Source organism: Typha latifolia, chromosome 15 (assembly GCF_019914945.1).
Source record: "Typha latifolia isolate L0001 chromosome 15, TyphaL0001v2, whole genome shotgun sequence".
NCBI classification, from domain to species: Eukaryota; Viridiplantae; Streptophyta; class Magnoliopsida; order Poales; family Typhaceae; genus Typha; species Typha latifolia.
In genome coordinates this window covers 2,403,327-2,425,983 of record NC_133100.1, presented here as the reverse complement: position 1 = coordinate 2,425,983, position 22,657 = coordinate 2,403,327, and the positions used below count along the sequence as shown (strand labels likewise).

General features: G+C 36.2%; 3 protein-coding genes across 7 annotated transcripts in view; 1 reads left to right on the top strand and 2 right to left on the bottom strand.

Moving 5' to 3' along the window:
• The first annotated feature begins 76 nt into the window (after nt 1-76).
• Nucleotides 77-3,530, top strand: LOC140801608 (uncharacterized). 4 transcript variants are annotated; one of them, XM_073156788.1, is made up of 2 exons: nt 77-1,257; nt 3,161-3,530. In XM_073156788.1, exons 1-2 carry the CDS (start codon nt 295-297, stop codon nt 3,374-3,376), a joined length of 1,179 nt encoding a protein of 392 aa, XP_073012889.1. In that variant the 5' UTR covers nt 77-294; the 3' UTR covers nt 3,377-3,530. The 4 variants fall into 4 exon arrangements, with proteins under 4 accessions (XP_073012889.1, XP_073012890.1, XP_073012891.1 ...); XM_073156789.1 differs by having other exon boundaries at nt 173-1,252; nt 3,172-3,530; XM_073156790.1 differs by having other exon boundaries at nt 173-1,252.
• A 742-nt stretch (nt 3,531-4,272) lies between these two features.
• Nucleotides 4,273-8,776, bottom strand: LOC140802044 (E3 ubiquitin ligase PQT3-like). Its single transcript, XM_073157452.1, has 13 exons — nt 8,290-8,776; nt 8,011-8,110; nt 7,673-7,754; nt 7,377-7,543; nt 7,074-7,153; nt 6,584-6,649; nt 6,311-6,467; nt 6,072-6,220; nt 5,508-5,684; nt 5,133-5,423; nt 4,984-5,025; nt 4,721-4,890; nt 4,273-4,515 (listed from the first exon to the last, which is right to left on the bottom strand). Exons 1-13 carry the CDS (start codon nt 8,453-8,455, stop codon nt 4,501-4,503), a joined length of 1,662 nt encoding a protein of 553 aa, XP_073013553.1. The 5' UTR covers nt 8,456-8,776; the 3' UTR covers nt 4,273-4,500.
• A 3,416-nt stretch (nt 8,777-12,192) lies between these two features.
• The window catches only part of LOC140801734 (phosphoglucan, water dikinase, chloroplastic), a 36,233-nt gene continuing 25,768 nt past the window's right edge, over nt 12,193-22,657 (bottom strand). For both annotated transcript variants that reach the window (XM_073157002.1, XM_073157001.1), the window contains 3 exons: nt 15,802-15,964; nt 15,059-15,191; nt 12,193-13,388 (listed from right to left, as the gene is read on the bottom strand). In XM_073157002.1, the coding sequence (XP_073013103.1) occupies nt 12,487-13,388; nt 15,059-15,191; nt 15,802-15,964 (1,198 nt within the window). In that variant the 3' untranslated portion in view covers nt 12,193-12,486. The remainder of the gene's footprint in view (nt 13,389-15,058; nt 15,192-15,801; nt 15,965-22,657) is intronic.

The window sequence follows — 22,657 nt, the reverse complement described above, 5'->3', positions numbered from 1 at the left end:
TAACACTAAATAGTTTGAGCTCTTTTAGCTTAACACTCGATCCATTTATAGCCTTGATGGGTCTTCTCGTCACTACAACGATGGCATTTTCGTCATTTTTGGCACTTCTGGTCTCCTCACGCTTCTCCACGACCAAGTAGAAAGCACCCGGATCCTGACCATCTTCCACGTGTCATCACTCCCTTCTCTGCATGGTCACGTGTCGTCCCTCCCTCCAGACCTCCGCCTCTTCGTCCTCCTCACCTCCTCGTCCTTCTCATCCTCCTCTCGATGATGAACTAAAAAGAAGCGAAGATGGAAACCATACTGCTCGGCAGCTCCACCGGTTCCGAATCCAAATCCGACCCACCAAATCCCACCTCCGCCGGGTGGGCCTCCGCGGTGTTCGGCCGGGGATGGGTGCTGGGAAAGAAGGCGGCCATCGCCGGCGCGGCCATCATGGCGACGCCGATTGTGGTCCCACCCCTCCTCCTCTTCTCCACCGTCGGAGCAGCTCTCGCCGTCCCCTTCGGCGTCTACTTCGCCAGCCTCGCCTGTACCGACCGCCTCATGCGCTCCCTCCTACCTCCTATCTACCCCGAACTACCTCAGAAAGTCGACGACGAAGACGAGTTTGTCGAAGCGGTGGAAGAGACCAAGAGCAACCAAGCTCTTGAGGAGGATGAGGAGAAGCCCACGGAAGAAGAAGAGGTAGGGGAAGGGAGAGAAGTGGAAGAGGAGAGGACTCCTAGTCGTGAGGTTGAGATTGAGGAGCATGATTCGAGTTTGGAAACCGTTGGTGTCACAAAGAGCACCAATCTATTAGAGGAAGAGGAACCGAAAGCAGAGGAAGTACAAGTACAAGTACAAGTGGATGTCATCGATGCCACTCAAAGCGCCACCGGTGGTTCTGTGTTCTTGGTTGCAGATGTGATTCAAAAAGAGGAAAAAAGTGGCGCTGTCAAGGTGTTTGATGAAATGCTTGTGTTAACAGAGGAAACAGGGGACGGGGTAGAAAGGGTAGTGATAGTGGAAGGGAAGGAAGTGAGCACTAACAATGAGGTGCAGGAAAGTTCTTTTGACGTTGTTGCTGTGGCAGCTATGGAGACGGAGGAGGGAGAGAATGAGGTCATTGAGGTGGCTAGCATTAGCTCGGAGTATGCCTCTGCGGTGGCGGACGATGAGAGCAGGTCCTCCATTGATCATGTCGAGGATGCTAAGGATGCGAATTCGGTAGTAGGGGTAGAGACGGAGAACTCGAAACCTTCTAATGGTGAGGTAAGTAAATTGTTGTCTGTTCTTCCATTCACTTGTTTGTAGCTATAACTAAAGAATGCAGATCTACTGAAGATTATGCAGTTTACAGTTTACTTAACATATAAACTTTATGATATCATAATATTAGAGGCCCTTAAAGGTAGTTAACTCTTATATGTTATTGAAGGTTTGACAAGTATTCATATCATACAATACATGCTGCCTCTCTCTGTATATATATCTCTTTAGCTCAAATTAGACAAGTACTGAGCATGTAGATGACATATGTTAGTGATCTGAAAGTTGGAGGGCGTCGTGAAGCATGAGTGGCTTTTGTGGTCATATAGATGTATGAACAGGTTTGCGAGATTATTGTTTCAATTCCTTTAACCTCACTGAATAAGATGTAGCATTACATCAGACTTCTCATTAGATAAAGCTGAGTCAAAAAACTGACCCTGCGTCTTGTTGAATGGTAAATATGATTCTGGATAATTACTCTATGATGGTCTTTACAACAAACCCTTCGAGGTGTGTGAAGAAAGATAACTGAGAACATCCGATGGAGGGGGGAGAACGGGTTAAGTTCTCTATTAACTGATAAATAAGATAATTACTTGTGGTGATTATGATGGCTGCTAGGTTAGTGAAGAGTTATGGAGGCGACACCCTCCTTAGCATGACCTGTTTCAAGATATAGGTTGAGTCATTGAGAACTTCGTCTACAAAATTAAGTCATTTATGTCTCCTTTTTTTTGTTTTTGTGGACTATTTGGTTTTTTTTTTATTAACTTGAATCTAGGCTAATTATCTCAAAGAATTTCACGCTCTTATGTGTAAGCAAGGACCAAGGAGTTATCTAGATTGTGAATACTCCATATATTGAGGTCAAATTGTGACCTATTATTCATGCATATTTTATCAAATATAATGGAAGAAAAATGTATTGAACTTAAAATTCTCCTTGAGTATAAGAAACTTCTAAATATGCTTAGAAACTATTTGACCATGAATACTCTTATTGTCTTTGTGATTAAGGAACCATGTACAGAGTTCGTTCTACAAATCTTTGACTTCTTGAGTTTTGTTTTTGTTGTATGAGTTACCCATCTAGAGGTTTGCAATATGCTGTCAATGGGCCATCTACTGCCTATCTACTATTATTCAAGTGAGTCGGCCCATGCTTTTCCTTGGCATTATGCACTTAGAAGATGGTAGTCAGCAAGCGCTCATTAATTATCAGTTCATCAGTTAGATAGACTTTTTTGTAGGTTCCTTTTCCTAGATAAAATGACACAATAGATAATTGGCTTTCTGAAGTTTTTCCAAGGTTATTTATGCATAGAGCCATAGAGAACGTCACTATTTATGTTTGTAAGGGAGAGCAAATTTAACAAAATGATGACTTGTACTGGTGACTAAGCACTCCATTGTGCTAGGAATTGCAACTTGCTAGTTAGTGTGGGTTTAGTTTAACTATATTGCACTATGTTCTCAAATATTGTTGATAGATGCCTTTAACAAAGATGTAATGATCTCTTGCGAAATGAATATAAAAATGGGAGGTCATGGGAGACCTGTCTTAGTGGGATTGGATAGATTTATGCTGTGTGGACAAGTGATTCTCCTGATACCACATTATGGTTGATCTTGGAGCATTCAGCTTAAGTAATGTGAATGATCAAATTTGTTGTATCACTATCATTTCATATAGTTTGTCAATATCAATAGCCTATATTTTGCTACATTAAATGGGTTTTTAACTTTTTAAATCTTTGCAACTTAAGAGAGTCCACGTTGGCTTGATTTATTATAAGTGTTATCTTCAGACATTGCACAATAACTTAGTTTCAGTAATTATGGTTCTTCTTTCTATTATTTTTGTGTAGTTAGATTTCCGGTGGTATTCTTATATCTTTTACAGGATTCCTACAGTGAGGAAAAGCTTTGGGAACAACTCAATGCAATGCGAGCAATTGTGGGTTATAAAGCTGCTTCCTCTTCATCCCTGGCAGATGAGCTGAGAAATCTTTATGTCTTCACTGGTGTAGAGCCTCCTATGAGTCTCAAGGAAACTACCAACCTGAGGGAGCTCAACTCCAAGCTCTTTTTTTTGAAGTCAGTGATTGGTGTGATGTGAACTTTGCAGGTCTACTAGTTTGTGATTTTGTTGGACATCTCGTTTTAGTTAAAATGCATTAGAAACTACGAAAATCTTCAGATATGTCTGGAAACATTAAACTATATGAGACATATTTTGCATAATGTCAATCGATCATCACTTTTTGTCTTAATACTAATTAGTTGAAGGGCAGAGAGCACAGAAGTAGTGCAACTCTTTTTGTCAGAGAAGTTGGGATCCTTAATAGATAAACAAGGTTAAGGAATTGTCAGGAACTTGGATAACCATTGGATGTCAAAATTTTATTCCAAGTGCTACGAGAAGGAGATCTTATGCTTTGGAAATGTATTGTGAAAGCAATCAAAACATGCATAAGGCTAATCAAGCTGAGAAGAGGTTAGTCAATATTGTTAATAAATGATAAACTTTCCTTCTTGCTAGGGAGCTTGAAGAAATATCCATTGTAGAGAGAGTTAAAAAGAAGCTTTTCTTTTCTTTAGAGAGAGATGGATAAAATTTTAACAGTGTTCTAATGAAATGGATGCTTGTCTTTTGTATCAAACGTTATCTTGAGACTTTTTGGGACTTGTTACGGAGAACGATGTGCTTTTCCTGTTCATGAATCGGGTGTTGTTACGAGAGCCAAATTTGTAAGCCCCTACGTCATACTGGTACCCAAGTCTATATATAATATGGATTTAGATTTATACGGATCTTAGGAGATGGGAAATCTTTTTAATAAAATTTCACTTATTTTCCTCTCTTTTTTGTTGTGAAAATGGGGTATGTATTTTGTTTGCAGATACAGTGATCTCTAAGCAAAATTCACCTCATTTCTGTTTGGATATATATAAATAAACAACCAAATATGTATGTATGGCGTAAACGAGATAAAAGTAGATAGAGGAATTGAATGAAGAAAAAAAGCAAATGTAATTTGGAACTTAATACATTATGTACATGGAGTTGTTTCATTACATGATACGTACATACATACATACATATATTCTTCTTCTCTTGTTAACTGATAACAATAACAACTTTAACCTCTCCAATTCCTTCCTGTTATGGATTTTGAATTAACTCCAACACCGAGTTGCCTCTCTGGACTGCTCCCCGTAACTTGCCTACTAATTTTCCGATCAATGGAACTCTCCCTGCCATACAAACAATGACCATATGACTTAACAAAGAGATTGGGCAGAATTGATATCAATAATCAACTACAAACTGAGAGGACATGCAACAGTGCATGATATCAACCAGCAGAAAATAGATTGACAAGAATTTTGACAAGCATTATCCAAAATGAAGAAAGTAGATAATTCTCCTCAAGTTTAAAACACAAAATCGTAGATGTACCTCTGAGGCAACATATAAATTCCAGGTGGATGGATAACCCATGTACGGCATGGTACCCATGAATTGAGGCATGTAAGCAGCCTCATCTCCGCCGGGCAGCCCACCAAAAGTCCAGTAGGGGTAGTAAGATGCAGGAAGAAATGCGTAAACAGAACTTTCAGCACCAATATCTGTAAAGCAGTCACAAAGATATCAGCATGAGAATATCTACGCTGTTTCAGGTATGTACTGGAAATAAATCTCAAAAAGGAAATGAACTTAACCATTCCCATCCAAGTTTGTCCTTCTCTTTTTCCTCTTATTTCCTGATAAAAAAAACAGAAAAAAAACAGTAAATACAATGTTAAACACAAGTAAATACAGTACTTCATCTGATTAAACAGTCTAGTGAAAACCATATCTTAATACCAACCTTGCTCAGTGCTGACAACCTTTCCTTTGATAACTCTGGAAGTTCGAGCACTCTGTCGTGATGGTGATTCCTTTCCACTCCTTGGTTGTGGTGATGATGCCTCAAGCAAGTCAACATGTTTTGGAGTTTTCTCTAGCAATTTCATTGCATGGTTACTTTCTGTTGTAATTTCACCATCCCCTTTACTATATGGGCTAAACTCAATAGGAGGTTGTTTCAATTCATTTTTAGAAGCTGCAGAAAGAGTGGGATGAGCATTTTTGCATTCAACGCGACTCGCAGATTCTACAGCTGAAAGAAAGAAAACAGGGTTATACAAAGTCAATCAATAAATAATCACTAGATCAACCAGAGGTCCAGAGGGTATTATCAAACCTCGCACTTGCGACCGGCTTCCATCATTATCTGAACTACTGGACTTGCTACTACTCCTTGACACCAACATGTGATTGATTGTCTCTCTAAGTGTTATATTAGGAATAAGATCATCTGCTAGCATATTTGTGGCGCCACATAAACACATCGACTTTGCCATAAGGTAGTCTCTAATGCCTGAGTTAAATAAAGTAGGGTAATCAGCACATCTGCAATGTGAAAGCTGGAGAGAAAAGAAATAGAACAGAGAAATATGATTTTGGCACTGATGAACAACATGTATACTGAGAAGGTTCAGTTGCAGATTCAGTACATAGTAATCTAGTATAGCCAAATTATGCTTATAAAATAATATTAAAATGGAGCAAAGAAGCGCAATTGACTCCTAAATGCAAACTGGAGGTTTTTTTTAATCTTTACAATATTTGAATACCGATCAAAATCAATGGAGCAACTGGTAATTTGGATGGTCTACTACTGATATTTATTTTTATCCTCTTTACATATCAGCAATATTTCAGAATATGTGCAGGAAATATAAGTTCCAATGGTCAGACCACTTACATTTGTCACAAAAACTACTGAAACAGCACTTGGTAGTCAATGCAGCATCTCTCATCACTCTTTTACACAATGGACAGCACAGTTGCACCGGAAGGTCACTGGTAGAACAAGAAGTGGGCAACCCTTCGATCTCCTTATCAAAAGCATCTCTACACAAAGAACAAGATGTATTGAGTTATCACCTTAATCAGAAAACCCTGCAAACAGAGAAACAATACACGCTGAATTACTATACATACTCATTTGGTTTTAAAATAGCAACAGCACCACTTGGCAGCGCATATGAGCCATTTGGATCAGCCATCAACATGGACTGCGGAATGCCGGTTGGAGGTTTCATTCTTTTAATGTCAAAAGCCGGGTCACCATTAGTAGGGCAGTGCTGAATAAAATGGCCTGGAGGACAAACATTTAAACCGTATCTTACTGTCAACCAATGACAATTATGAAGAAAAAGCTCAAAAGCAGTTAAAGGGAAGTTACCGGGAACATCTTAAAAAAAGACAGCATACCTGGTACTTTACATCTATGGCAGACATAGCCTGGAGGAGGTCTTTTGCTTTGTAGTCCACCACGACCTTCAATTAAACAAATTGGTTAGTTACAATTTTACAACACCAATCCAGATAGAAGAATCTAATCAAGGCAAAATAATATGTACACCCTTTAGTTTCTGCATGTCAGATGAGTTATGAAGAATTGAATTTTCTAATATTCACATATTTGTAAGTATTTAGTATATGCTCAACATTATGATAGTATTGTGTTTGAAGCTTAAACAAGTCAAACTAGGTGCCGCAGCAACTTGATCAGAACTCAGAAAGTTCTAACTACATAATTCAGGATAGGTCTAATAAAATGTATTGTCATACTACTTGAGGGAAAATAACATGCTTCTTATTGATTTGCATGGTTTAATTAGAAAAAAATATATAGTCTACAAGCGACCAAAACATAATCAAGATACAGAGCTAAAGGCAAGATTAGTGCTTCAAGGATTACCGAGACCATGTTGATTTGCTGTTGTCCCACTCCTGAACTGCCCAGAGCCCTTTCCAGATCCAGAATTACCTAGTGTTTGACTGCAGCAATGGCATTGAGAGTTCAAAATATTAGTGCATCCATATCGCAGTATAAATAAAAAAATAAAAAATTATAGTTGTCACAAGACTCTTCACTTTCCATTTTTTTCTTTTTGCCATTTTCATATAATTACATCAGAAGACCTACCAAGAACAAGTACAGATTACAAAATTAATTACAACAAGTTAGATAAGGAAAAGAAAATTTTGGAAAATGTCTAACCATTGCCAGTCAATAGCAGGCGTATTAACCAATGCCTTAATCTTCATATCCTCTTCAGCCTTATCAACTGTTGATATATTCAGTACTGGGTTTTTCGGCTGCTCAGGGGCCACCTCGGTAATAGCAAACAAATCTTCCCCGAAGTCATCAAAGTTACACTGCTCACACTGCATCATTTAGTACAAATGCACATTGTATCATTCTTTCTATTGCATTGCCATGACATAACATGGAGAAAACTATAAATAACAACTTCACCCTGGACTTTTAGAACATGGAAAAATAATGATGCTTACAAGTTTCAAGGAAGATGAGTGATCAACAGGTGTGCTAGTTGCTGGCGGAAGATTCTGCGAACTATCATCTAAAACTTTCAGCCTGCAGAGAAGACAGCCCAATCTCAATATTGAGATGCCATTATCTATCAGCAGTTACCATCACCAAATGTAATTATAAAGAACCAGCTTAGTGATTCCACTGTTACAGGAAAAGGCATATCCATTCTCAAGCATATCTAGGAGGAAACTGGATTAGGGATATCTAAGAAAGTGAACATGTCTACTAATTGGGTATAGAAGCAAGACAACAGCAGCTAAAGAAAGGAAATTATTCAAGATTCAAGTGGAAATAGTACTCCTTGCGTTCGGCAACAATAGGCTTTCGAGGAAGTCCTGGAACTCGGCGAATCAACACAGACGTGTTTCTGGGTATCATTGTTTCTTCATCTACATATTCTGAAAGATTGACACAAGATACATCACATTACGAGGCCAAAAGCAAACAAATTTAAGAAGAAAAGAACGGAAACCCTAATTTCCTTGGCTACAATTAACATTATCACAAGCAAAAGCGCCCAAATCTCAAACTGCCAATCGCACCAATTAAGCAAACACGAATAGACTAAATGGCAAACCTTGATTAGTCTGCGCATCAGAGACCACAAGGTCATAATCTGTACCACTCCAAAGTTTTTTACAATTAGAAATTTTATCTTTCAAATTCGCAACGGATATGTACGGCTCAGCGATGGAAATAGAGTCATAAATTTTTGCACTTTTAAACTTATAGTACACGGCCATAATGTTTCAATCTTTCTTCAAACAAAGAATACAAAGAGTGGCTCCGATTCGAGCACCAACACGATGAGATTGATACAATACAAATCCCTTCTTAGCTTTCTAAGAGGTATAAGCCTTGGGGTTTCTTGAGCGAATCTCCAACCGAAGGAAAAAAGATCGCCGGAGGAGATCGAAGGAAAGATCGCCGGAATTTCTTGAGTGTATCACCAATCCAAGGAAAAGAACGCCGGAGGATATCGAAGGAAAAGATCGCCGGAGGATATCGCTGGAGGAGATCAAGAAACCGAGACGGAGTCGATCGAGAAGAGGAGTCGGAGAAGGGAGAACAAGCGAGAATAGGCGGGAGGGAAATCTATATATAGGAGGACTCACCACTAACTTTACGCGGATTCTGCGCTGGTTTCGCGCGGACGCCGAATCCGAAAGGGAATCAACGGACTCTACGCTGTCTTCGAAAGGACTCCGGATCCGAAAGGGAATGGACCCGCAGTTATTAGAGCCCAATGGGAGGATCTCGACCGTCGATTTGATCAACGGTCCAGATTAGAAGAATTTACCGTTATTATGAAAAATTTCTGGTTAGAATTCTATCTTTTTTTTCTTACAAAAATCGTTCTCTTTTATAAAATATATTCATTTAACACGTTACGTTAATTATAACTGACATCACCTTAATTATCTTATTCAAAAATATATATTTTTAAAATTACAAGTAACGATCTCACGTCTAATGGTTTTATTTTTTTTTAATTATTCTCCTCTAATGTTTATATTTAATTTCAATTTCTTTCGATGTGGATGTGTATTTAGATTATCCTCTCAACAAGGGTATCTTAACTTCACTAATTTGGAGACTTTCAATTCAATTTAAGGGTATTGGGATTGATGGAGGAAATCTCATATTAAAGTTGAGCTAAGAAGAACTACGGGTTTCTTTTTCGCTATTGTTTGGTAGATGATTGGGGAGTAAAGAGACAACATATAATTAATTTGTCGCAATTGGCAAACCTTTTAATACAACAAAAGCATATTTACATTTCTCTTCTTTCTCCTCAATTTTCAATTTTCTCTTCATCTAATAAATTCTAATTTGAGAATGGTCCATGGGGTGAAATCAGGTCCGACCCGACCCGCTATCCGATCCGATTTGGATAAACAATTTATATTCGATTTGGATACGGATTCGAATATGGATAGAATTTTTGAAAAAAAAATACTCGGATATAGATATTGTATGTTTACCGGCATATATTTTTTGAATGATTTACGATTTTTAGTTTGATTAGGTTGTATTAACTCCGACCCGACCCGCTATCTGATCCGATTTGGATAAAAAATTTATATCCGATTCAGATACGGATTCGAATATAGATAGAATTTTTGAAAAAAAAAATACTTGGATATAGATATTGTATGTTTACCCGCATATATTTTTTAAATAATTTACGGTTTTTAGTTTGATTAGGTTGGATTAACTCCGACCTGACCCGCTATCCGATCCGATTTGGATAAAACATTTATATTCGATTTGGATACGGATTCGAATATGGATAGAATTTTTGAAAAAAAAATAATCGGATATAGATATTGTATGTTTACCGGCATATATTTTTTGAATGATTTACGATTTTTAGTTTGATTATTTAAATAGTAAATACTGATATTGTTACTAATGATGTGTTGTATATTATTTGTAGAGATTAATTTCTCTAATTTTATATGTATTTGACATATAAAAACTTTATTTTTTATGAAACCCTTAATTTTTTGTGTGTTAATTATGTCTAAATAAAAATTTATAATTCATTTAAAATTCGATCAATATTCGTTTAAGATCCGATCCTCTATCTGAAAATTCTCTTTGAAAAAAATAAAATTATTTTGGTAAAAAGCAGTCTTCTTAAAAACAAAGCAATAAGGTACCAATAAATTTCTTTATTCAAAATTTTCAAGAAATGAATCATCATTTTGTCTCGCAAATATTTTAGTTTCTTTGCTCAAAGATTTATTTTTCTGAAATGATATATTTATTATTACAAATGCGGATTTAAAATACTCTATAAGCCTGCACTATGAGGAACACTTAGGTAATTTGAATTTATAACCCTGCACTCTATATAAAATAGTTATGAAACAAAAAAAAATAAAAAGGCACTACGAGTTCATAACCCTCTACTCTATATAAAATAAGTATGCACTAAAGAAAATAAAAAAATACTTTAGGATAATGTGGGGTTATAAGTCAGCATAGTGGAAAAATAACTACGCACTCTATGTAAAATACTATACATTAGAGGAAATAAAAAGACACCGTAGGTGATACAACGTTATAAGCCCACAGAGCAAGAAAATAACCGTACACTCTATATTAAATAACTATGCACTAAAGAAAATAAATAAACACTATATGCTAATGTCAGGTTATAAGCCTGTACTATGAGAAAAGAGCGCAGGCTTAATATTTTTTTCATTTTTGCAAAATTTATTAGTCCATAATAAGATGGAACCTCAATTGTATGTGAGATGATCGATATTTTAAAATATAAATAAAGGATAGAGAAAATCTAAACTATAGTTGAGATAACGGTATTTAAGAGAAGAGACAGTGGAGAGAGATATAATATAAACTATAGCTAAGATGACTAGTATTTAAGAGAAGAGATAGTGGAGAGAGTAAATCTGTTATCTAATCTATGAGCAAAATAGTAACTACGAGTTATTATTAAATTATTTTTAAAAGTTGTATAGAATAATATAAAAGAGAATGATGAATTACTATACCAGAATAAGAAAGCTTATTCTAGAATAAGTCCATTCCTATTCCACAAGTGTTGAACTGAGGGCTTAATAAATAAGATTTCAATCTACATTTATTTCCAATCTTCCTCAACAAAAAAGGAAGTAACAAATGTCTATTTAAATTCAGCTAGGAAAAAGGCAATAAGATTTATTTAACCATTTTTATCCCTTATTTCAATTATAGAATAAATTTATTTCAAGAATAAGTCTATACTTTATTCTAATTCTATTTTTTTTTCTTATTTCACAATCAAACGGTACTAAACCAAACCTCAACCTATATTATACTCATGGAATGGCATTAATGAATCAAATGCCCCTCCACACTAGTAGGGAAAATTACAATAACACCCTGCATTATACTATATTAAAAATAAAGCCCTCTTTTTTTATTGTTTATAAATAGTATCCTTACTTTGTTAAAAAGTAATAACAAGTCACCAGAGTGAAGTCTAATTTAATAAATAGCCAACGAGATGAAATAAAAAGTGAAATATTTCTTCCATTTTAAATTATAGTTTTATATTTTCTAAGTTACTCATATCTTTCTCTAATATCCTGTGAGATTAAATGACAATAATTTTTAAATTCATTGATATTCTAGAAACCAATGTTTTGGTAGAATTTTAGTTTTCTCAACACTTAATTTGGTGCTATTCTATTTGGAAATCAATGTTGTAGTTTGTTTTGAGATTGTTTCCAAGGTAATTTGATTCTATGATTAAGTTAGCATGTTGGTCAGGTTAGATCTTATCTGTTTAATAGAGGGTAAATCTATCAATAATACCAATAATCCACTGTATGGATATTTATCAACCTGTATTTTACCTAAAATTTTTCAAAAATACTCTGCTGTTAGTTTTGTTATCCGTCAATTTGCCATATAAAAAAGTTAAGATAACTATAGATGCAAAATGGTCATAATACCCTTAAATAAGTTTTGTTTTTCCCAACTTTTCTCTTCTTATTTTTTTACCAGAGAAAATGAAAATGGCATCATCTACCAATGTTTTGAGGCATTCTCATGTCTCTGTTACACAATATCACAATAACCAGTAATAATAAGATAGATTTTGCTTTTCTCACAGCAAAATTCAACATTTCGACAACCGTAAAATAGCGGTGTGTAATCCCAGGAATAAGAACTGATGGAATGCTTCATTATTTCCTTCATCCTTTGCAGAATATTCCACTACTATCATAGTAAAACTTCTCATTCAATTGTTAACCTGCTAAGGCTGTGGTCTAGTCTGTACTATGAAGATGTCTTTGCCAACCACACACCCTTCAACATCCTGTGCTGATCCAAACTTCTGTTCAAGAAAGAAGCCAATTGCGCAAAGGCGCTGACCTAGCTGTCGCCGGAATGTTGAGTCAGTACTTAACGGTTTCTTACTGTAATCGACAGTCAAGCGAATGACTTCTCCATCAGCAGGACCGGAATTTAGTACGAGTAACTCCTCACTGAAATTTGCAAAAGCCAATGTACTAACACTGCCGTCAAATTTCCCTGAGGAAAGCCTCCATGGAGTACCACGGGTCCCTGAAGCCAGTGTTTCGCCGAGTCCAGGTGCAATCTCCGCAACAACCTGTTTGGGATCATGATCAATAGGACTAACAGTGTGGAGCACAAAAGAGAGGTCTGGATGTAGCATCTCCTGCACCAGAACAGCCATCATTGCATCTTTCTGAGGCACACCAGCAGCACGACGACTTAATATGGCTCTCCTTGTGTACAAGGAAGCCCATACTCGACCGATAGCAGATCCAAAGATGCTCGGGTTTGCAAGGCTGACATTTGGAATTGACTCGTAGAGTCCAGCAGCAGACATACCAGCTAGGTCCTCAACATTTGCGCTGGATCTTACGATAAGACGAGCATTACTTGGAAGGATTTTTCTGATAGCTTCAAATGTTTCTTCAGGCGGACACTGGGCTGACACCAATGTCTGCAGCTTTGAGGATAATTCATCGAGTTTGCCATCCTCAAGTTTAGCTGTTTCTATCTGTTCTAAAAGGGTTTGGAAGGATTCAGTAGAACCACTTTTCTCAAGTGCGATCTCCATTGACCCAAAAGGAATTACAGCACCGGAGGGAACTCGGAATGCTGCAGGAACTCCTTGATCGCTGTAAACTGACATTAAATGAACCAAATCAGGATAGGAAACCATAGAAGAAAAAACTTTACTATAAAAATACTTCAAGAGGAACTGGCATGAAGATCCAAAAGTTGGTGATATGCAGTTCAAACAATAATTTGGTTATTTTGTGGTTGATGTCCAAAGAAAAATGAGTTTATGTCTATGATTATGTATACTCATTTGGGGACATCTCTTGAAGTGACAAATGTGGAAGTTACTAAACTACAGGGGATCTTATTTCGTCACATTTACCATGGGCTGAAGCTATGCAACAAGTCTACCTAAATTACAGTTTAGGCAATTACTAGAACCAAGCTTTCCAATATTGGGATCGGAATCAGTATCAACCGTTAGAAAAAACGATACGTATTGGCCGCTTTTATCGGATTGGACTATTTTTTAATTATGTAAAATTTTAAAATGCAGAAATTTTTTTAAAAATTTTAAAAAAATGATAGGAAAATAAAAATTATTAATATATGATGCCTAAACACTTAAAAAATGTATTTACTTACTCAAAATTCAAAACTTTGATAAATATCGAACTGGCTTTGATAAATTTCTATGGTCTTCATTATCATAAACACTATAAATTTTTTTTCTTACTTCTTCCCCCTCCCCCACTCTCTTGGGTTCTCAACAGCTAGTGCTACTACATTGAAGCAGCAGCAGGTGTGCTGCAACACTTGCTATTGCTTCACCGCAGGAAGAGAAAGAGAGAGAAAATGGGAGGAATTAGAAACTGAAAGAAAAAAAAAAACTCACCCGAGGTCGAGGTCATCGGAGAATGTTGTCGGAGGTCGAGATCACCGAAGATCTACTCAATTATCGGTGGAAGAGGTGAGAAAGAAGAGAAAAAGAGAAAGAGCCAATTGGTTTTAGCTAGGATTGAGATCGGCTAGGGCCGTTCCGATCTGTTTCGGCCGATCCTACTCAGAATCGCCCGACACTAGGAACCTTGATTAAAACTGCATGACAGTTGGAAGTTTAGTCTTGAGTATCCTTTTGCTATTTTGATGGTCAATTTTTAACTGGATATGCATTGATGAGGCATTTGTACTCTTTGCTAGGAGAACCATATTAAAAGTAGAAATCACTATAAATATTATATATAGTTAAGTAGATGTCTAAGGAGACAGAAACATCCCAAGTTTCATTTGAGAACAATATAAGACATGGGTCGCTAACTTGTGGGGCCAAAGTTCCTTACCTCAGATTTTATTTATGAAATTCTGTGTTTTTTGATATTTCTTAATTTCAGTGTACCAATGCACCTTCTCTGTACTGAAGTGAATATATATTGCAAGTCTCAAGAAGATTGGAAGCACAAAGGTGCCATGTTTGAAAGATACCGAGAGGAAGAATTACTTTGGTGACATTTTCTTAGCTGTTGAAAACTTATATCTTAGTTAACATCTAGATAGCCATTATTAAGATTTATTCAAACAAATAAAAGGATACATCAAAACCAACAATGAGATTCTTAACATGACTAGATTTACTTGATGTTGCGAGTTTAAGATTCCTCATGTCATTTGTTGATTGATGAACATTAGATCCAAAAAATTTGTTTAATAATATATGTGTAAAGCCTTATATTAGAACACAAGACATGATTGCTCTCAACAAGACAAAAGTATGAAACAAGAAAACAAAGCGATACCTTTCTCCGAATTGCTTGCCACAGTAGTAAGGAGACCACATACAGCAGCTTTTGCACCAGACGATTCAATGGTGGCCTGTGAAAGCTCTAAAACACTAGAAGCAGAATCTTTTCTTGCAGGATGCTCGGTCATCTGGACAAAAATTCCAATAGTAAAGGAATAAACCATTCCATGCATTTCTAAACTAAGATACAAGAAGAATGAAAGAGAGATCTTAGATGGTAGGACTAGGACCTAAGTAGCTAGCTAGCTAACATATGGGTAACAGATGGCCATAAAGCAGATAGGTGTAAACTAGAGATCTATTCATAGCATGAAATTCTAGAGGAAGATCTAGGAGGGTATGTTTGAAAGCTATAACTACCGAAATAGGAAAACATCTTAAGGAAATAACCTTGTTGATACAATAGAAGCAATTGTTCTAAAGAGCAGTTAATGCCTAACATTGTAGATTACAACTTTGGACTTTCAAATATATAGCCTATATGCTAGAACTTTATGATATGGTGAAAAAGTTACCTTTAATCCACAATAGGTACCTAAGAATACTTGTTGATATCTTGGACCAATAGTCCACCCAAAAGGGGGGACTAAATGAGATTGGAGATAGTATTTGAGAAGGATGGTTGACATGGACAAGTCATGCGATACAATATCTGCATCTAGCCCTTAATTAAAAGCGCGTACATATGCACACATGCATGAGAGAGAGAGAGTACATATATTTATTAGATCATGGTACCTTGCTGATGTAAGGTGCATCAACAGCAGCTGACGACCCTGATAGTGTTACTGTACCATCCTCCATAGGAGAAGTTCCAGCTTTTGATAGTTCGGCAGACGAGAAATTGCCCTTGTCTTCAGATATGGACGACAAATCAACATGATTGACTGATGCTTCCAACCTGAATTCAGAAAAAAGGAATAAAAGCATGTAAGATATCCTTTTATCAATCCAAGGAAAGAAGGGAGGAGATGCAAACAACTGTAACACAAAAAACTCTTATCAGGTTCACGTTCATAACAATAATTCATCCACAAAGCAAAGCATAACTAATATCATTATTCAGTTGGTAAATAATACCCAAAAAAATTTCTTCTCTTTAAGAAGCACAAAAACATATATTTCTTAGAAATAGCATAATATTTATAGAGTCGGCATAACTATAGAATTGGACATAAAACTATATCTGTTATCTCACAACAATTAAATTAATATCAATATGAAACAAGCAACGATAAAACAATTCAGCAACTTATGAAGCCAGAAAATGAAGTTATGACATCAAATATAACAACTAATAATTTGCGTTCTTGCTAGGAAGTATGAAGAATAAAAGGAGATGCAAATATGCAAATCTATTTCCCCATGTAATAAAAGAAAATGTCAATTTGAAAAAAAAAGGCCAAAAAATATACCAATCAATAGTCTTTCAATGTACTTAGGTTCAATGATGGTCAGCTTGTAGAGTGTTGACAAGCACGCCCTTGCGTGCCACTGGTATGCATCGACACTCCTTTAGCACATTTTTAAATTTATATATAAATATGTTTTCAGGTTTTGACATGTCTATCTTTGATTTTTGGTTTAAATATATGTATTAAGACTAACATTAGAATATTTTATCATTAAAGTATTTTTGTAAATGACCCATTTTATTAAAAGATATATTAATAGTCAAATATATTCATTAAAACTAATATTAATGATTGAGCACTCCATAATATAATTGAATACTCCATTCTATGATTGAAAATAGGAAAAAGTTTAAAAAAATATGAGATCCACATAATATATCATATTTGTCACATGATAAAAAAAAGACCTTGGATTTACCACTCTAATTGGTATGTTTCAGATAAACAAAAATCCATTTCGAATCCCACATGACCCGTGACCTGTCCAGCTGGGGACAGCACAACCCATGTTGGTCAGCATCTTAGCATCGGGGTAAGCCACTGACACACTCCGTGCCAAATGCCATGCCACCATCTGCATGGCCATCATTGACAAGCATATTGGGTGCTTCTAGAATAGTCATTCGAAAAACAACCAAGAAAAAGAGAAAACAATCGAATATTTGTGGTAACAATGAAGCTAAGGTAACCAATCACTAAAAGGATTAATTCCAAGGTTCGAAAAATTGAGATCGGGACCAAGATCGGCCTTCCGAAAAAATGATTTGTATTGGCCGTATCAACCGCCTAGATTGGATCGGACTTTTTAATTACGTAACATTCTAAATATTATTTAAATATGCATGAAAACTTCTAAAAATTTTGAAATTTTTTTACCAAAAATAAGAAAATAAAGAACGAAAAACTATGGTGCAATGAAAGTTGAAAAGAAGAAGAGATTAAAAAAAGAGCTAGTGGAAGAAAATCAAACAAAAGAAAAAAAAACCATAGTGTAGTGAAGAAGAAGAAGAAGAAGAAGAAGAAGAAGAAGAAGAAGAAGAAAAAGAGAAGAAAAAGGAGAGAGGGGAAGAAATGAAAAAGCAAAAAGAGAAATAAAGAAATAAATTAAAAAATTATATACCAGAGTTCATCAGAGTTCGCCGGAGCTAGATTTCTCCATAAGAAAATCAATGGTTATATGGTAAGGAGAGAAAAAGAGAAAAAGAGTTCAGATCGGCCGATCTGGCGAACCATGATTAATTCCCTTCCAGATTTATATGTGGCTTGAGCCTTGAGGTCATGTTTTTATTCCTAAAGTTGTATGAGGACTTTAGTGGTCAGAAACAAATTTGTTCTATTTCTGCTCCCTACCTAATATCTTTGGGCTATTTTCTAACTTAATGATCATTCAGCGACACTTTTTGCATGCCAATATCTAGACATAATAACAGATATCATAACAAACTTAATACTGAACTAACTAAAATTTAATAGCTAGTCTTGTAGACTGACCTTATTGAAGTCATGATGTTAGTGGTCCACAATCTCTGCTTCTATTGTTTTTCATATTCATGTATAATAATGATATGAATGGTGAACTGGCCAACTTATTGAATGGTTGAACTATCAGTACATACATACATATATTTGTATAATATAATCGGAAAGTCATGACATGACCATAATTTATAAGACAATAATGGCAGCAGCAATAAAAGTATCACGTAAAATATATAATTATTGCACATATGCAAAACGTAAAGTTGCATTATCACATCACAAAGAACAAACAACCAATCTAAAAGAAACATAACATGAAAGAGATAAATTTTAAATAATAGCTTAAATGATCAAATTACTTCTCAAGGAGCCCAAAAATGATAACTATAAAGCAGCAGAACATATAATCAATTACAAACAGTAACTTATGGGTAGTAGAGCCCAGTTGGATCAAACAATAATAAAACCAAGCAAATGAAAAGCTTAAACCAAGGATTTTAATTTTGCAGCATAAAACCAACCATGCTAGCATCTTGCTACCAGTACATATCAGGCAGCACAGACAGTTTCACTTAAATCAGGGGCTTGCAATGAGAGAAAATCTGAAAAATCTCAAGGTAAGGATTGCCAAAATTAACAACAGCTATATAGCCTTCATTTCAATTCAGGGGTTTCAATGGGGCAATTGCCCCCACTCAAATCACAAAGGTACCTCTCTTATCATAACAGATTCCTACGTTCCCTTCCCTAATTAAACTTTGACACCGCATATCTTTTCTCTTGTAATTAGTTCACAAATAGAATGATGCGAGACAAACTCTTTGATTGCAGATTAGAAAAGAAGCATAGCAAAAGTAACTAAACCTAGCGAATTCACCAACCGGGGTGTCGGAGTCCGTCAACAGAACACTCAATATATCAGAACTCCCCAAATATTCATTGATTGAAAAAAAAGGACTACAAGCCTTTATATAAGTAAAGCAAAGCAAAAGACCAAACTAACCATAAAACCCTAATAAGTAAAAGACAAAAATAGTCCAATAAGCACAAATAACGAAAAATAACTTTACAAGGCTAATCAAAACCCTCATTAAGTTAGAGAGCTACGGGTGCAGCTCTCTTACGCCTACAAGAGTAAATATGTCGAATAGTAATGTCCACACTACAGAAGCTTTTCCTCCTGGTATCCCACATCCTCACTATCCTTCCCTAATTAAACCTTGATGCCTCATATCTTCTCTTGTAATTAATCCAGAAACAGAAGCTTTTCCTCCAGGTATCCCACATCCCCATTATTGTAAGAACTGAAAAAAAAGGGGTTGAGAGAGGAGGGTACACGTGCTCTGCACGTGCAGTCCCATCCCCTCTCCCTCTCCGGCACGCGACGAGTCAATCGCTGATATCTCGCCGAATCCAAATCTAATTTAGATTTTTGATTTGCTCTATAAATTAAACCCTAATTTTTCTATCTCTCCTCAACCCCTTCTCCCCCCCCGGCTGTTTCCCTCTTCTTCTCCTTCGTTTTCTTCTTCCTTACCGTCGGAATCACGACGTGGGTTCGGCCCGTCGAAGCATCGTCGGAGTAAATAGGGACCATCACGCTCCTCCTTGTTGAGGCCTCTCTCATCCCTCTAGTTTAATTTCAATTTAATGGAGTAAATTAGAAATACCTAATTTCGATGTTGCGGTTTCATTGGTGAACCTCATCGGCCGACGGCTTCGGGTCGCTACCGCTCTGTCACCGGAAGCTTCGTGCTTTAAGCCCGGTGTCGATGATATCTTCTAGGAGGCCCTCGTGGCTCGAGTTGTGGTTGGCCATGGGTGGGAAGTCTTCCACTGTTGGTCGCCGTGATCGACCTTCCCTCTAGTACAGGTCGTCGAGGTCGCTAGGAAAGCTCCAACAAGGTCGATAGGCTGCCGGCGACAATGGTCGCCGGCGATGCTCTCTCCCTTCCCTTTTCCTCCTCTCTTCTTTCTCCCTCACCGATCTCATTAGGGAAGAAAAAGGTTGGGCTCGGGTTCAACTCGAGCCAACCTTTTTCCTTCTCTCAAGTTCAAGTTTGGGTTGCGGACCTGACCTAACCCGACCTCTAGCCTTAAGTCATGAACTACAGGCCGACCTGCAACCCAATTCCTTGTTGGCTTTGGGTTGGGCCTTGGCCAGCCCAACTAGCATGAAGTGGAAGGGTTCCAATCCAATGGGTTTTGTTCAGCCCATTATAGTCATTTATTTGGTTTTAAAAATTCAGAAACTTAATTAGGGATAAAAATTAAATTATGGTTACTTTTCTATTATTTAAAGGTGGTGATTTTTAGCACGTGGACTAGAGACTAAAAATTTCAATTATCTAATCTAGACTCAGGTGAGTAGGTTCACTCACATATTTATTTTTATTACATTTCGTACCTTTGTCAGACCATATAAATTTTCTGTGTGCAAATTTATTTATTTCATCCTTACGTGCAAAATTTAATTGTTATATTTTCTGTATGCATTTAATCATTATACTTAGTGCATCACCATACTTTGTGCAAATATTAAATTTTAGTGAAAAGAAAAAAAAATGAGACTAGTATTGATACGACTTAGAGAACAATCCCGGTATAAATCGTTTGCGATTTTTCGTGGTGACTCAAGTCTATCTAGAAGTCCAGGGAAAAGTCCTAAATCATATCACTGCGGTGACTTTCTTAGGTGACTCTGGCGGGGTTAGGGAACAATCCTAGGATGAATGAAAAATTTTCTAGGTGACTCTAACTTCTCTCAACGGTTAATGGAAAAGACAGGGTGTGTTGATCATATAGTGATACCATCTGATGACTCTAACCGAATCAGCTATGAAGAAAAGTCCCAAGTGGCATCTCGAGGTGACTTCTAGTTGATGTAGATCCACAAGATATAGACCCATTGAGACATATGACAGTATAAATATTGAAAAGATGTTAACATGTTGAAACTGTGCAAGGTTACAAGTTATGACTCTCTATTGTTATCATTGTCATTATTTAAAGAGCATGCCTATTGCAAATTGTTATGGATATTGTTGATTTTAGTTTAATTTTATTCAACATTAATATAATTTAAAATTTATTTGGTTTTCAAGTAGATTCCACTCACTGAGCTATAGTTGTTGGCTCATGGATTTGTTTTTTTTATTTATTTATCTATCTCAGGTAATAGTCAGCATGGCGACTGAGCGAGACGTATCCGGACTCCACCTCCACTTAGGATCCACCTATTTACTTTTCCGCTCTTTTGAATTTTATACTTTAGATTAGAAGTTAAATTTATTTCGTTTAGAGACTTAAAAATAATGACATTGTTTTATAATTATTACAATTAGTTTAAATTTTATAAAGCAAATCTTCTTCGTTTATTTTATTTTTGCCATCGTACATTTAGGAATTATTAATAAGGCTTCGTGTATCTCAAGCATAATTTAAAATTTTGGGATTCAAATCTCAAATAACATACACAAATCAGTATATAACCATATTAACTCTACCAAGCATCAAAACCTAAAAGCACAAATTGCACATAGTTTTCATCGCTTAAGTTTAGAAAAAGCTTCAAATTCTCGGAAATAAAATTAAAGACGAAATATGGGGCAACCAATTAAGAAACCTTCAATTTGAAAAAAGAAATTTTGAAGGAGAAAAGAGAATTTAAAAAGAGACGTTTCCTCCATGTGCAATTCGAATCCAGCACTAAATCAGGTTCTTATTTCTTTATCTTTCTAAAATTTTAATTTTTCAACTATACTCATAATATGTCAATATTTAGTTGTTGATGACTCTCTAATATTTTTTTCTCACTGTTTTAGCATTTGAATATACTGAAAGACCGTTATTGGAAAAAAGGCCCCATAGAGATTGACAGGAAAAAAATTGCCCCAACACAAAATGCTGACTCCTCACTGAACCAAGACATGTAGATTCACTCTCTTCTTTCTCTCTCTCTCTGCCCCCTCTCTAGTTCGTACTCCAGTATGAGGTGCTTCTTCATTTTAATATGTTATCATCAATGAGATGTGCTAGTCAATGCATATGATTGGGGCTTAAATAATTCCTAGAATGAAATCCACAAACGTCGGCAACATCAAGTTTTTCCTTGTATTCTTTTGGGGGGCATCCGTTTTCTCTTTATTGTGCCTTTGATCCCACATCATCAAAGGTGTATGGTACCAAAATGGTCTTGGGCCAACAAGGCACATGCCACAAGACATGCAGTAGTATAACACAGTAGAAACCTATCACGCGACCACCGGAAATTTGCAACATTGACTGCACATCTCCACACCTTAACACAGCTTTTAAATGTTCTCAGTGATTGAAAATAATGAAGATAATATAGTATCAGTGCTTATCGTAAAATAAAGTAGCACTCATTGCTGCTTGTTTTTCATTCTTGTACACCAATTAGCACAAGGTGCACACTTACCAAATACAAGTAGTTGTTGAAATTTTCTATTGGGAAATTTTCTTACCAAACACAAGTTGAGTTACTGTCTTTAGGTATAATCATATTGGAATAAAGAATAGCTCTATAAAGAAGATTTTGGAATTGTGAGGACGTAGTTCTCATAGATCAGTCAAACAGCTTAAATCATGATTTGTCCATTTATAAGAAGAAACCAGAAGTCCAAACCTCTTTCTCCCACTATATGGATGTAGAATTGTGATGACATGTGTTTTCAATT

What these genes read in the sequence shown, in the direction of transcription:
- LOC140801608 (XM_073156788.1), top strand. Translation starts at nt 295, where the DNA reads ATGGAAACCATACTGCTCGGCAGCTCCACCGGTTCCGAATCCAAATCC. An exon ending in CGAAACCTTCTAATGGTGAG is followed by an intron (nt 1,258 to 3,160) that starts GTAAGTAAATTG and finishes TATCTTTTACAG; the next exon opens with GATTCCTACAGTGAGGAAAA.
- LOC140802044 (XM_073157452.1), bottom strand. Translation starts at nt 8,455, where the DNA reads ATGGCCGTGTACTATAAGTTTAAAAGTGCAAAAATTTATGACTCTATT. An exon ending in AAGCCGGTCGCAAGTGCGAG is followed by an intron (nt 5,424 to 5,507) that starts GTTTGATAATAC and finishes TCTTTCTTTCAG; the next exon opens with CTGTAGAATCTGCGAGTCGC. An exon ending in GACAAACTTGGATGGGAATG is followed by an intron (nt 4,891 to 4,983) that starts GTTAAGTTCATT and finishes ACTGCTTTACAG; the next exon opens with ATATTGGTGCTGAAAGTTCT.